The sequence below is a fragment of the Cryptotermes secundus genome, unplaced genomic scaffold (genome assembly GCF_002891405.2).
Source record: "Cryptotermes secundus unplaced genomic scaffold, Csec_1.0 scaffold245, whole genome shotgun sequence".
NCBI lineage: Eukaryota > Metazoa > Arthropoda > Insecta > Blattodea > Kalotermitidae > Cryptotermes > Cryptotermes secundus.
Window position 1 is genome coordinate 112,716 of NW_019736398.1, and position 16,044 is coordinate 128,759.

Below are 16,044 nucleotides of genomic sequence, written 5' to 3' on the forward strand. Positions count from 1 at the left end.
CTTATATTTATCTTGAAACTAAAGCGCATAATAATCTTTTGCACTTAATATATTTTGGGTGGAATTGTATAGAGAAGATTCATGTTACTGATAATTTAAATTCTTTGTTTTAATCTGTTTGTATTTAATGAAATTGTTATTACACTGTGTACTATTTTATATCGTTTTTATTGTTTATCTTGACTGTTTCAATGTTTGGAACTTATTTTAATATTATTATTGACATGTTCTATATCCAGGGTTGTATTTCAACCTATGTTTTGGATTTACTGAATTTGAAATAAATGAATNTCAATAAATTTAAACGTGGGCTTCCTTGGTGGCACAACAAATATCCAGGCTTGAAGCATTTCTGGTGTTACTGTAACCACAGTATCCCTTATGCGGGCTTTCAGGTGTTGAAGGTTGTTGATCTTAACCTGATAGAGAATGTTCTTCACATAACCCCACAAGAAAAAAAACACTGGGGTTAAATCTGACGACCTAGGAGGCCAAGCGATTGGTCCACTTCCACCAATTCATATCCCAGCCATCTCTCTGTCCAGGTGATTCCCAACATGGTGGCAAAAATGTAGTGGTGTATGCGCACAAGCCAGGTATAAAAAAAAATTCAGAGTTTTTCTTTCCGATGACATAAACCGGACACGTGTAAGACTATTAGTTTCCGAGATATAAATTTTTTATTTTGGATACCTTTCATCCAGACACCCTATATTATACACACAACAGGATGCACTCTATAAAGTTTTAATAAGTTTGTTGGCATGCATAAATTATACTCCATATGTGTACCAGCCACAAAAAAAAGCACTCATTATGTGGATGCACATGTTTGTGTTTGCGTGCATGCGCATCACCTCAAGCTTCATACAATGAAACGGTGAAACACATTTGTTCAGAAAGAAAATTTTTAGATACGTCATTTTCAAGTTTGGGGTCCATCGGACAGTTGTTTCTAATTATTTTCAATGTTCATGGGTTTGAGGTCTGGAAATTTCAGAGTCACAAGAAAATATAAAGCTTTATTAAAGAGATATTTCTATTATGGATTTTGTAGCACAGAATTATTATATGATACTGGAATTGGAATTGCTGGATGGATAAAAGAGTGAACTGAGCTTATTTTACTTAGTGCATAAAAATATATCCAAAACTGTATTTAAAAAACATTTGGTTGCTGGACTTTAAGTCATAGATGACAATTACCAATGGATGCCGCCTAAGTAAAGTAGTAGCCATGCCACAAATCAGATGGTTAGTTGCTGACTTCTCATCACAGAAGCCTGAGTTTAATTCCAGAGAAGTCCATGTGTGATTTCTGGTGAGCAAAGTGGCACAGGGGTAGGATATTTTCTAAGCAATTATATTTTCCCCTGCATATTATCAATTCATAAATGTCTCATATTCATCAATCATCAGGATTAAATACAACAGGCTAATCTGAGTGCCAAAAGATCCAGTTTCACCCAAATTCTAGAATTAACTATGTCTAGAGATAATAATACACTATCCTTGGAAACTTATAAGCCTACTGGCAACTGTACAGATTGAGATAATAATACTGTAATACATATTTGCTATATACTGTAAGGGTGATGAAAATGAACTGATGAATCTGAGAACAAAAGAGTAGGCATGTGTGAAAGTGGAAATTATAACCTACCTGTGGAGCACATTGCAGAGCTCAATTCCAAGGGACCGGTCATCCATGAGGATTTCTCTAGGCCAAGTAGAATCTAGCAGTGTATATAAGGCTTGTAGACATGTTAAAACACTTTCAACTGGCTCTGAAGATCTTGGAGTGCAGAGTGCTTCCATACATATTCCTGTGCAAGGGACCAGTTAACAAAACTAGCTCAGCACATTACATACTGGAATGACTCATTAGTCAGTAATGGAAGTTTTGCAAGCATGGTACAGAGTCATTATTGCACAGTTGATAGTTAATCGGCCGATTAAGAAATTTCATGTAAGATTTGAGGCTTTCACGGCGGTGACTATGAAGAAAGCAGTCTTCTGGGATTTGGCACCGTGTATATGTGGTGTTAACCGACGTTTCGGAGGAACGTATCGCCCCCATCTTCAGGGTTGAAGAAAAAGTTTAAGAAATCTGCAAGTGACAACATTGCAGATTTCTTAAACTTTTTCTTCAACCCTGAAGATGGGGGCGATACGATCCTCCGAAACGTCGCTTAACACCACATATACACGGTGCCAAATCGCAGAAGACTGCTTTCTTCAAGAAATTTCATGCTTTTAAGAGACTTAGAAGTTCATCATTATGTTAACAGGAGCCCTCCAATGGAACACCCCTGAGCCAAATGGCTACAGTGCTCACCTTCACAATCAATTTCTCAGATAGTATAAAAGATAGTCAACTCCATCCAGTGTGAGTGATATTTCCTTTTTCTTTTTAATCTTTCATCCTTGACATGTTTCGGCCTGAGAGACCATCTGCAGAAAGATATATCAATACAAACATGTCAAGGATGAAAGATTAAAATTGGGAGGGGGGGGGGAAAACATTTATCAATCACACTGGGTGGAGTTGACTAGCTTTTATACTATTGCTAGTGTAACGGACCAGGATGAACCAAATCAAATCTATTTCTCAGACATTCATTTTTAATATCATCCTTCAAATATTGTTAAAATGATCAGAGGATGATGGATGAGATTTTGTAGGTACTGGAGATGAAAGAAGCTTGTAAAGAATAATATTAATTTAAAAAATTGAAGGGAAGAGACCAATTGGGAGATCTAAGCATAGATGGCAGATAATATTAAAATAGATCTTAGGGAGGTGGGAGTTTTCTAGCTCCAGATAGAATCCAATGGTGGGCTCCTGTAAATATGAATGAACCTTTGGGATCCATAAAAGGTAAGGCATATCTTGACCAGTTGAGCCACTACTTGTTTCTAAAGGAGAATTCAGCTCCATGGAGTTAGTCAATTCAGAGTATAAATACCCAGCCAATATGCAGAATACGAGTCATAAATGACCACCCAGTCTCTACTGAGGCCACTGCCTGATTTATGTAACTAATAGTTCACTGGTGACCGCTCCTGTATTCTTGGCTATGGATCTAGAGGCCTCAGTTTGATTCCCAGCGCTACCAGATTTTCTGGGGAGTAGTGAGTCTGGAATGGAGTCCACTGAGCCTTGTGAGGATAACTGAGGAGCTACTTCAAGGAAATATCGGCTCTGGTCTAGAAAACTGAGATTAATGACCATGTGGATGTTGTGCTGACCACATGACACCCTCTATCTGCTAAAGGTGGCATTAACTTTGCTGACAAGCGGCGGTCACTCTGTCGGAATAGTTTGCTTGTGGACTTCAGGTCATGGAGTTTAACAGTTCCCTGGTAATAGTGCGCAACAGAATTATGTCTACAGTTACCACTCACCAAACAAGAGATGGAATCTGTCAGAAACAGAGTCTCCAGTTTTACTGCTATTATTATTGTTTGGCACATTGGCAGCACTGGTTGGTTTACTGTCAAATCCACCAGCATTCAGCCAGAGGGCAGCAGCATGCAGGATGGGAGGCCATGAGGCTGCATAATGTGGCCTGGAAGACTCCATAGTATCTGTTGTGTAGAATGCTCCTCCATCATGAGGCAGCTGACTAGCAAACTCTAAAAATTAAAACAGCTTGATGTCTTAAACAGAGATGGCAAATTCTGATATAACTCTGTACAGTGGAACACCTGTTTAATGCTCCTCGATTTAAGATTTACCCTCATTTAACATTAAACCTCAATGATTCAAATTCAATAATCTCAGTAATAAAGCATCTCTTTTAAAGATTTTCATTAGTTTAGTGTTCAAACCCACTGATCCCAAAAAGAACATTAAATGGAGGTTTCACTATATTTCATTGAAATTTCTGATCACATTACCATATTTATGTATAGTTTTTACTGGATATAAATTAACCTTAATTTGACTCCAAAAAATCAAAGGTTAGAATGAAAATGATACATAATAATCCTTGGTTGCTCTGTGGGAAGGGCCCTGCTATATTGATGGCCATCCTTCTGAAAGGGATCCTGATGTGGTACTGACACATTTGGTCCTGATTCTTGGTATGGGGGCCAAGAGTGGCTGCACAGGTGTTGCACTGCCGGTACCACTTCTCAACATCATTTCTTGCCTGGAGCCAATAGTACATTTGCCAGACCTTATCCAGGGTCTTGCTGACACCCAAGTGACCTCCTGATGGTCCACCATGTAGTTTAGTCAGCACATCGTTCACTCTGCTCTGAGGGAGAACTATCTGGGCTATTTTTGATGATTCAATGGCAGATTCCCAGTGGCACACTAGTATGCTGTTCTTCACAGTGAGGGATTTCCATTGGGCCCACTAGCTTTTGTACATGGGGCTTGGGTCAGTGATATCTTTCCATTCTGGGTGTTGTCCGGTTTCTATTTCTACCAGAAAGGGTCCTATGTCCTGGTTTTTCAGTTGTTTTCTTCTCAGAGCAGCTGGATCCCAGCTGGCTGCAACTACAGCTGCAACAGCTTGATGTCTGTCCATGCCTCGACTGTGTGGCAGTGGGTACACTTGGTATGGTTGTCGCAAAAGGGCATTGGCATTGTTATGTTTTTGGCCTTAACGGTGCTTGGAAGTGAAGGTGTACTCTTGTTGGTGCTGAATCCAGCAAGTGGTTTGTCCCTTGAGGTTCTTAACACTCATGAGCTACGTTAATGCAGAGTGGTCAGTGCATAGATGGAACTTTGTCTGTAGAGGTACTTATGGAAATGTTCCAGTGCCCTCACAATGGTCAGACGTTCCTGTCAGGCGATGCAGTAATTTCTCTCAACCTTAATTCAGTGTCTTACCATAGTAGGCTATTACTTGCTCCTGTCCATCCTGCACTTGGGAGAGTGCTCCACCAATCCTGACATTACTCGTGTCTGTATCAACGATGAACCTTTCTCTTTGCTCTGAGTATGCAAAATAGGGGCAATACAGTGTTTGAAAGACAGGTTCCACTTCTGGGGTCCACTGGAAGGCTTGCTTCTCCTCCATGAGTTTGGTCAGCAGTTCCACGATGTTGGCGAAACAGGAAATAAACTGTCTGTAATACGTGCATAGACCCAGTAAGCTTTTAATTTCATTTCTGTTACTCAGTATTGGGTGTTGTATTTTTGCTTACCTTGCAGGTGTTACCCAGAAATGGGTCTACCTATCACAATATTTAATTTTACAAAACTTCAAAAGCTCATGTTCAGTGTCTAGGAATGACAGTAGTATATGTAAATCTGAGGGAGAGTCAGTAAGTAGATCACAAATTGATATAAAAAGTAAAACATGTGATATTTGAACCTGGAAAAAACATTCCTAACTGAGATTTTTCATTGTTTTCCTCAGTCCTCCCATGTAACGGCTACAATAGTAGCTCGAATTAGTCCACAACTTCTTTCCACATCCAATAACTATTTATTATTTCCTAATCATTCTGTAATTTGACACTATGCAGCATGTGACACTTGCAGGGTCACTAAATAAACCATAAGCTAAATGATTCTACGATCCTTTGGTAGCAAAATAGACCACTATAAATAATGAATGATTTTGGTTGAAATTTGTTGGAAATTAGGCCAGAGTAGCCTTGCTCTCAGTCCAAACCCAGAGGATGACTAAACCTACACGTCAGACAAATAATCCACTTTAAAGCTATCACTGATGAGATGCAGGATTGTAATTGCAGCAGCAATGTGCGCTCAGCAAAAAGGGTGTACCAAAAGTATGTGCTTGAATTGAATACATTGAGATGTCTCTAAAGCTGCATGCATTAGTCTTACATGCATAAAAATAAAACAGTCACAAGTTAACCTGGTGGCAGAGAAAGTAGTGCATGATCCCGGAGCGCTGCCAACCAGTGCTGAGATAAGCTCACAAGTTCTGGTTGCACCAGGTTCAAGAGACTTTCTCCTCTAAATTCAAAATCACCGAAGTCCTCTTCATCCTTATCAGCTGATATGTTACAAGGTGCAGGTTTGGAGTTTGTGTTGAAACAACCAGGAGCTGAGCCATTCCCTATCATAGCTACTATATACACCTGAAACAGGTATGCAAGCCACTTAAATGAGATCAGAAATTCCAAATTTATACCTAATGGGAGTCTTTAATCTTTACTGTACACAAATTTCAGTAAAAACAATACCGAGGATGATAGTGGCAACAACAGTGATTGTGGAAGTCACGAAGGTGAACAAGAATAACCTAATACTCCAGTATCAAATGCTCTGTTACATATGAACAAATGTAATAATAATTTATCCAGCAAATTCATCTCTATCCTATTTTTCTTTCTTTAGTAAATAAAACAGGCTTATGAGATCACAATGCATTCTCTGCATGCACACACAATTTCAACTTTTGAACCAGCTCAAAGACATTTACAATATGTTGTAGGATGTATGCTATTAGAGAGCACTCCAACTTCACATCTTACATTTTTTGAAGTTGGTAATAACATGTGAATACATAAACTTGTGAAATCAGAGTGACATTAGTGGCACATAATACAGGGTCCTGAAATAATATATACATAAAATAGATGGGCCGCGCCATAGCTCAAGCAGTTAGTTGCTGGCTTCCCACCGCAGCAGCCCGGGTTCAAACCCAGGTCTGGGGAAGTGGGATTTGTGGTGGACAAAGTGGCGCTGGGGCAGGTTTCCTCCGAGTACTTTGGTTTCCCCTGCCAATCTTCATTCCACCAAATTCTCCATCATCATAATCACCCGGGGCAGGTACAATAGACCCATCAGTGGCCTCCATGCCAAGTGGACCCAGTTGGACTCCACCCCCCACTAAGCGAAAAATACATAAAATAGATAACACCTTTAAAAAATACGAAAATTTTATTAAGGTATTCTTTCTGGTAAAATATAAAACAACAAAATGACAGCTACAGAAAATCTGCATTTAGTGCTCTGATTCAAGGCAATAATGAATGAATCACTGGAGCCAGGCAAATCAAATTCGGTATGGAGACAGATCATAAACATACCTACAAATTCAGTAATGTTAATGAGTTAACAGTCACAAACGTGGTAATAGTGTGAAATTTTAACATCATATCCAACAAATTTAATGCAGATAAAATTTCTCTCTAAATAACTATTTAGGAAAGGAGAAGGAGGAGGAGACAAAGGAAAAGATTTGGCCACATATTTACAATTGCAAGAAATAACAAATTTGACATGACGATTCCAGTGTGCGACCGTCTGCAAATGAGTTCAGCACACCAGCCCATGGAATAAATGCAATATTAAGAACAAAAGATTTAAAAAAGTAGACATCAGTGCCCGAAAAATAGGCTTTATGACTTCTACTGAGATCTCCTTACTATAATCTCATTTATATTTGAGTGTAGTTTATATTATGTGAAAGATGATACCCCTTAAGTTAAAAGGTGAGCTGACACAAACTTCACAGCTCATACACCCTCCCCCTTCCACACCACAACACATCTATGGCCATAATAACGCTACCATACAAGCTATGCATCCATATCACACTGCACACCTCAGCTACAATATGGTGAATAATTTAGGCTAATATGATCCTGTAGAATCCCATTTAATTTTATTTATAACAGTACTGAAAACGACAATGACTGACCAAAGCAAGTATACCTATTAATACATATTTTAATTCAGTATCAATATTTACTTGTAACTTGTTCAAACAATTAACCTGAAGTTATTTCAGTAGTTAACAATTAACAACTAATGTAGCTACAGGTATAAGAAATGGGACAGAACATGATAAATGGCATAATATGACCATTTAATTAATTTAAACCTGTCATATTTATTGCAATTAATTAACATGCATTATTTATGAAAATTAAATGCAATAAATTATTCAGCTGTGTGACTGAAAAATAATGTTTTGACTTCCAAAACTACATATTTCTGCATGACAGTTGCCAAAGAAAGGCTTTTTTTTTTCAGTATTCTAAATGACACACTGATTAAGTTCTATTCTACAAGGTTAGTCTACTTACTTCTGCCCAAGCCTTAAGGATGGCAAGACGTTCAAGAGTAGCAAGACTCTCATTATACAGCTGTATGGTGGATGCACCCCGATGAAGCTTTGCCAGAGATGAAACAAGCAGCTGATGAACACGGCGAAGGTCATTGAGGTCATGAGCAACTCCACTCCCAATCCAAGCACTGCAGACCTGACAAGCCGCTGCTGTCACATGTGATGGAGTCTCCGGTGAGAATGCTGGCCGTAAAGCTGCACCCACCTGTTCAGCAGATAAGAGACTAAAATGTTTAATAAATACACCCCTGATCTGCATCCAATATACAGTCATTGAAAAAGAACTTCCTAGCTTCAAGATGCAACATCTTTGTTTTTTTAAGTCTTCTGACATCTGATGTCAGCACCACTTGTGGTCTGCAGATACTGAAATGGTGTTCGATTTTGTTCTAGGTGTAATAAAGCTTGACCTGGGTGATAGTTGTGACAGCAGCATAAATTCTAACTCACAGGTGCTGTAAATCACAGATTTTTTCTGCACTCACAATGCTTTTCACAACCCCACATGAAAGAATCCAGTGATGTAAGATGTGGGACTTCCTGGAGGCCAAATTATTGGTTCACGTCTTTCAATTCATTGCTTAAGAAACGTAGAATTCAGAGTACATCAAAGCTTATAACTGAAATGGAGTGGTGTCCCATCTGATTGGAAAATTACTGCAGTTTCTTTTTCACTTTCAATGTCTGCAATTTGTGGAAAAGCAAACATTTCTAACGTGTTGACATAAACACTAATGGCTCCATAGGCAAATGATGTGTTGAAGGTATTATAACAAAAAATAATGATTTTATTAAATAAACAAGAATGAAGGAAAAAAATCAATACAAGTGAGATCTAGGTGAAAGACTCAAATATTTTCAACATGATACACAATAAATAGTTCTCAATGTTTAAACAAACACAATGCATTTTGGCTCAAGTGGTAATGCTTCCAACTTGAATTCAGGCAGTGCTCAGTTTGAATCTCATCCAGGCCAGCAATTATGCTGACTAAGGTTTCCTGCTTGTTTACCTCAGTTACTCCATACAAATGTCACGAAAGCTCCTTAAAATTAGATGGTGGCCATTTTCATTCACATACCTTTGCAATTGTTGTCCATTATCACACACTCATTTGATACAACACAGTCTGAGTTACTGACCGCACTGTTAAACTATGAATAAATAAATAAACTCATACTTCAAACACTGTGCTACAAATATCAGTAGTATTAAAAAACATCTATGCATTCTTGACATGAAATCACACCAGCAACAGGTGATAGTTGGAGTGCCAAACCTTGGCACGATGATGCAACAAGGCCAGGAGAAGAGTTGGGGATGGAACACGCCATTTGGTTCAGTTTGTGAAACTGCTGATGACATACAGTGTATACGTGTGTGTGTGTGTGTGGGGGGGGCACACATGTGTGTAGGAGGGAGAGAATGTTTTGCTTACCTGGGCCTGGAACTGCTCTAACAAAAGATGACCTGGAAACTCCGGCTCTGGCACACGTGCAAACTTATCTATCACTTCATGCAGTGTCTTGAGGCCTTCTAGTCGAAGAGGATCTGAGTCACTGGTTGCTGCCATGAAAGCCATTCTCACTAAATCTGACAGATGTAAGACCAGATAGTCTCCTGGAAGAAAATTAATCAGTAAAAAAAACCAGCCTAGGATATCTGAATATTGTCCAGTTTATAAATACACTCAATGCTGGAAACATGTCATAATTACAATATTTCAAAACATGAAATCTTTCTTGAATACTAAAAAAAGTTACATGGAGAAAGAAAGTTACAAGAAAATACAATGTTGTATTTTTTTTACTGCTGATTAGCAGTTATTTCTATCTCAGAAATACATAAAATTGTATTTAAGAATCTGTCTCACAAACAAAACAAAGTTAGTTTCAAAATGACAATGTATAGCAACAGGTATCTTACAAACTCTTTCATCATGGTACTGAAGCCCAGATTAAGGGTTTGTAAGCAACTTTTGATGTAAGTGTGGCACTAGGCATAAAGATGCTCATCACCCTTGCAATATAGGCATTGTGCTTCTCTAGTAATATTTAACTGGCATGAGTAAGTCTCAAATTTTCAAGATCAAACAGGAACAAATTTCCTCATCTCAATTTGAATGTTCATTTTTCAGTTTCAAAGTTGGAGATTTTTCTGGGAACTGCTTTTGCTGTGTCCATTTGTGTCTGTCTTCAAAAATGGATTTTTATCACATTTGTCTGAATGGAAGATGAGTTCCCCCTTCCTCCTTTAAGCATTATCAAACTACAGATCATTATGAATTTGAGTGATAAATAGATGTTCTGTGCTTTTAGCATCTTCATGTCAAAATTCTTGCTATTGGGCAATATGACTAGCAAGCAAGACAGGAGTATGTTTCAAGGGCAGAAGCCTTGCAGTTCCAAAAATACCATTGTGGGATGTCGATGTTAGTTGAGACAACCATGTAACTATAACAGTAAATGTTCACTGCACTTAAAACTGGTATCACAGATGAGTGGGGAGCATGTCTGAAGAATGCCGGTGGAGACTCCTCTTGTAGCGGTTAGCCCAGTCTAGTGATGACGGTGCTGGGTGGAGGCCCTGAAAAGGGCCGTTCTGTCAGCTGAGTTGCAGCCCGGGGTTGCAAGCCAATTGGATAGTGGCAAGCGGCAGAGAGTCTGGCTGGCACTGTTACAGTGCATGCGCTGGCAGAGTTTGATGTCTACTGGCGCTGTTATGGTGCATTATGGCAGTGGTGATTCTTGAAGTCAGCGTAGCTATGTTGGCTGTGACTGGTGAAAGACTGATGCTGGTGTGTCCCGAGGCCCACAGCTTTATACTGATGCCGCTAGGATGAGCACGGGCCAGTTGGCGACAAAGCTATGATAATGAGCGCTGATTAGATAGCACTTGTGTTGGTGTCTAGGGTGCCAGGCTGCAAGCAATGTGTAAATATTGTTGCAATTGTGAGCGCTGATTGGATAGTGCTTGTGTTGGTGTCCAGAGAGCCAGGCTGCAAGCGATGTGTAAATATTGCCTGTTTTTGGTGCACTACGGAAGTTGTCTCTTATGCATTGTCAGAGGTTCTCACACCATCTAAGTTAGGAAAGAAAAGTGGTAATTCAAGTGCAAGTGTCCCTCACTGTAACAGTGACATACGTTAAGGAAAAGGGGTACTAGTGTGAATGGGAATAATGTGTAAAATAGTAGAAGGTGCTGCAGTTGTGATTTGTGCTTTAAGATAATGGTGATTAAACATGCAGAACAAACAAACAGGAACTTATGCCAATTCTGTGTAAATATTATTGTTCACAGGGATTGAAAGATACAACAGAACGTCGGTTTTGTGCAACAGCATTCCTCAATGTAAGGCTGAAATATTAATTTAGGCGCAGGATTGTGTGTACGAATGATGCAGAGCAATAGTTTTGTTTACACTGACGATCTTCACTTTCCAAAAGGTAATGACAATGAAATGCTAGTGTACTTCAATACACCACCCAGTTACAGTATCGATGATGCAAATGCAAAATCTATTGTCATAAAAATATGAGGCAATGAAAACATGTGAGTGACTGTAATATTGACAGAGCTGCCAGACAGCACATAACTACCACTATATCTGATAGTAATATGAAAAAATATGCATAAGATGCAGCTGCCTTCCTGTGCAGCACCTCCACTGTAGCTCTGCAAGTCTTGGACAGCAACTGAAAAGGGAACCTGGTGCCTGGTTCAATGCAAGGCTGATATCATGCACTGTAAAAAAATTACTGTTGCAAAATCCAAATAAGTGAAAACTAGACATATTTGGCACAATCTTGTATGGAAGGCTATGGCTCAAAATGTGTTGTTTTGCCACAGATGATGAAAATGCTGGATGACTAAATGAACTGACAGGGGACTGGTTAAAAGTTGTCTGGAACAGGATACTAAGAGCATTGTTGAGAAAACAAGGAATGCTTGTTCAGGGTGCATGTAAAGGTGTCTGATTCATGCATTGAATGTTGGCTGTATAGTAACTTGGAGGGATGGCCTCACAAATAGAGTGAATAAGCCTTTAAGGATCATTAGAAAAAAAATTTATTCTGAATGTATCATGGGAGGAGACTATGTCTTGATACCAACCAGAACACTAAGGAAGCCCACTGTACTCTATAAGAGGTTATGAATTGTAAACATGACCCACCTCGACTTTTGGTAAGCTGCATTTCTTTGGCTAATGCAAGATCAAAGTGGGCAGACTTATTTCCTTCACAGGCAACTATGATCCTTCGAACACATTCTGCAGCAAACACTCTAGTGGGCCAGCGTGGTTGTACTGCAGGATGTGTTGACTGATCATCTGCAGCATGAAACTCAACCTGGTCATCATCAGGCTCCACATCTTCTCCTTCCTCCACCCCTCCATCACCAACAACTCCTACCGTCTCATCTCCACCACTACTTGATTCTGAAACAAAAAAAATCGTCAATCTCAAGCCTGTCAACTTTTTGGTGAATATTTATTTCTGACAGGATTCCCTAAAAATATGAACTTTAAAAAGCACTAACAATTTTCTTTAGCCTTCTTGTACAAATGGCACAAAATGAAGCTTATGTGGAGTTTCTCTTGTATGTCCATCTGTCCACCTATCTGTCTATATGAATGATCTCTGAAATCGCTGATTTGAATTTGATGAACTTTTTTACGTTGGGAGTACACAATCAAATTTGTCAAGCATTAATTTTGTTACACATCAGTTGAATAAAATACTTTCTCCACATGGACTTCAAATGAAACTACCAATTTTCTTAGAAACGGATCACTGTATGTACATATCATAAAATCTGAATCTATTAAGATACTCAATTTCATTTCAAATATTTTTAAGTCAATATAAGTTCTGGGTGCAAATACTGTGAAAGGCTTTATAACAAAGTACTGAACAGGCTGGTCCAGAGTTAACACTCTGGATATGTACTCAGGAGGTGTTCAGTTTGAATCTCAGCTGGGGAACCAGATATCCTGAATGAGGTTTCTTGTGGTTTTCCTCAGTCCTTCCAGATAATGCTGAACAGTACCTTCATTATGCCATGACTGCTTCTTTCCAAATCCTTTCCACTTTATCATTCATCATTCATCCTATGACCTGACACTACATAATCTCAATACTGAAAGATTGATTAATTAACCTATAAAAATAATTACATTTGTAACAGAATATGCACACACAACATAAGATAACTGGTTATTGTCATTATTTTCATTTTTTCTGTTGTTGAAGAAGACACTGTTAAATATTTATACAGTAATTAATTTTGATATTATAAAAAGATAAAACAGTTCCATCCAGTGTGACTGCTGAAGATTTTTCTTATTTCAATTCTTCATCCACCTACATGTTTCAGTCTTTAGAGACCATCATCAGAGGGACTTCAATACAGTTTGGAAACTACAATTACAATTGATGTTCTGAGCATTAAACTATACATACAATGTTGATAATATACAAATGGACACAAAATCGAAAGTTTTTACAACTACAGCGGCTGTCTTGATATAGTATATTAAAATATTTTATTTTTGTTAGTTAAGTTAGAATTTATAACCCAAATAGGTTCGTGTCCTCTTTCTTATTACTTCTCTTGACGGAGGCCAAACGTTTGCCGCCTCTCGTTCTTGAGAAGAAGGTTCTTTGATGTCGTCCTGTAGTTGTTCATGGCATGCTGTGTTGGTTTATCTTTTTATAATATTGTTAGTGTGATGGACCACAATGAAACAAATCTAATCTTTATAGTTTAACTTTTATGAAAGAGATAATTAAAGTTCATATATATACACACATTCATTCAAGATTTAAGAAACTGTGATTTATGAAAGGTGATAAAATGTAGCAATTAAAAGGTATTGTAGCATGTATAGCCATTGCTATGCAGTGGGCAGATAAACACCCATTCCTATGGAAAGGTCGAAGTATTGTTGAACTATAACAGTGGAAACGGTGATTTCTATGTGGTCCGTGCTGAGATATTATAAGCAGGACAGTTTGAAGCAATGAATTAGTTGTTGGTTAGAGTTGTCAGCAGTTCAGTCGAGTGAAGTGTCATAACATGAAGTAGCTGATTGGTGAGTGGGGGAGTTCAGTTTTCAGTTGGAAGTCAGACTGTGTAAAGAAGACTAGGAGGTTGGTGTGCAATGGCCGCCAGCCTGGGACCCAGTTGGTTGAGTTGTCAGTTGATGAGAGTTCCGTGACAAAAGGACTTGAGTGCAGGAAGCTGAAGAATCTCCATTTTGTTAAATCTGTTGCCAGGAAACAGCCAGTGGCGACTGTAATAGACTGAGGACACTAAGTGTGTGTGTCAGTACAGCTAATCTCCACACTTGACAAATCACCACAGCACCCACTAAGCCTTTTTCCAGCCTGCTGTGTCTTCATCAGCTGTTCCCTAGCAACAGGTTCTAATACTGGAGATTATTCAGCTTCCCTCGTCCTTTCTTCACAGCCTCCAATGCAGAACTGACCAACCAACCAACTCTCAAGTTGGCAGTCATTTCACACAATGCAGACTGACTATCAATTGACAACTGAACTGGGTCATCATAATTGTCTTGCTTGTAACTACTTTACACAGACCAAGTAGAAAACACTGTTTCCAACAGTAACTCTAGTCCTGTGTTCGTATGTGTTGCTGTTGGAATGAGTTTACCGATCTGTTACCTAGAAACAGGTTGCATAACACCATTGTGTATTCACCTATTGCACAGAAATGGCTGTACACACCACAGTATTTTACTAAAACACAAGCAGACAGTAAGGAATATATACATTCCATATAAAATGTTAAATAAATCCCTACCTGTGGCAACTGTGAGGACGTCCTTACAGAGAGACAGCCATTGAGACAGGTTATCTGCAGCCATCATTTGTAACATGCTTGTCAAAGTGTCATGAATGTCTTTGATAAGCCTGCTATCTGTTTCTGTGTCTAGCATGCTGAACAGTACTCCAGGCAGACCACTCTCTGTGATTACTAAACCTGCAACAAATCTAAAGTTACATGGCAGTAATGAAATGAAACCTGAACTGAGTACCTGAGATGGGGGCTTCAGTTATGGACCCAAATACTGCCAACAGGTTCTTATTCTGATGGATGAGTGCAAAGCCAGTTTTCACTCATGCTACTCCATAGTATAAGAATATGTACATAGCATGCCTCCCCTCACACTTCATAGCTGAAGTAAAAAAAAAAGCAAAGGTATCCCTGTAACAAGCCATGGAGGCCCATAGGTTGTGAGATATTGAGGTTCCCACATTTTCTAGACAATTGGCTCATAGATGGTGGCAAGGTTGTCAGCCCTACACGCCAGCCACCCTTTACCCCCAAGAATATTCCAAGAACATTCCTCGTACTCATTTCTGCTAGAGGCTGAGTCAACCCCAGGGCCATAGTGCGGCTGGAAGGATCAGGTCAATTGAAAGAAATCCAATGACCTCAACAGGACTTGAACACGCGACCTTCCAGCTTGTAGCATAGTGCCTCAGCTAACTACGCTACTGCGTGCCCCTTAGCTGGAGAGAAATCAGTTCTTAATACTGACTGAGATGGTTAGACATGTAATATGGCAACCTCATCACACAATGATTTCTCTTTGTGCATATCAGAATTCCACTTATATTAACCCTTTCACGCGGTCATTTAAATTCCGCTGCCGTCTCTCCAGCGGTAATATATTCAGCCGTCCATTCAAATTTTGCTCGAAAATGATTTATTCATCATTGTTCTTAAATTATATGAGATAGGAACATGAAACTTTCACTAAAATGATCTTAAAAGGTGGTTTTATAACCTTACCTTATAATATGAGTGCCCTGTATCTCGGCAATGGAAGCAGGTTGTTTAGTATTTGAGCAGTGAATGGTACGCCTTGAAGGATGAAACTTTCACTAAAATGATCTTAAAAGATGGTTTTTATAACCTTACCTTATAATATGAGCGCCCGGTATCTCG

General features: G+C 39.0%; 1 protein-coding gene across 3 annotated transcripts in view; it reads right to left on the reverse strand.

Moving 5' to 3' along the window:
• LOC111869810 (HEAT repeat-containing protein 5B) overlaps positions 1 to 16,044 on the reverse strand; it is a 109,295-nt gene that overhangs the window by 23,215 nt on the left and 70,036 nt on the right. For all 3 annotated transcript variants that reach the window (XM_023861594.2, XM_023861593.2, XM_033753564.1), the window contains 7 exons: positions 14,893 to 15,072; positions 12,242 to 12,505; positions 9,506 to 9,687; positions 8,026 to 8,271; positions 5,844 to 6,069; positions 3,409 to 3,639; positions 1,664 to 1,826 (listed from right to left, as the gene is read on the reverse strand). In XM_023861594.2, the coding sequence (XP_023717362.1) occupies positions 1,664 to 1,826; positions 3,409 to 3,639; positions 5,844 to 6,069; positions 8,026 to 8,271; positions 9,506 to 9,687; positions 12,242 to 12,505; positions 14,893 to 15,072 (1,492 nt within the window). The remainder of the gene's footprint in view (positions 1 to 1,663; positions 1,827 to 3,408; positions 3,640 to 5,843; positions 6,070 to 8,025; positions 8,272 to 9,505; positions 9,688 to 12,241; positions 12,506 to 14,892; positions 15,073 to 16,044) is intronic.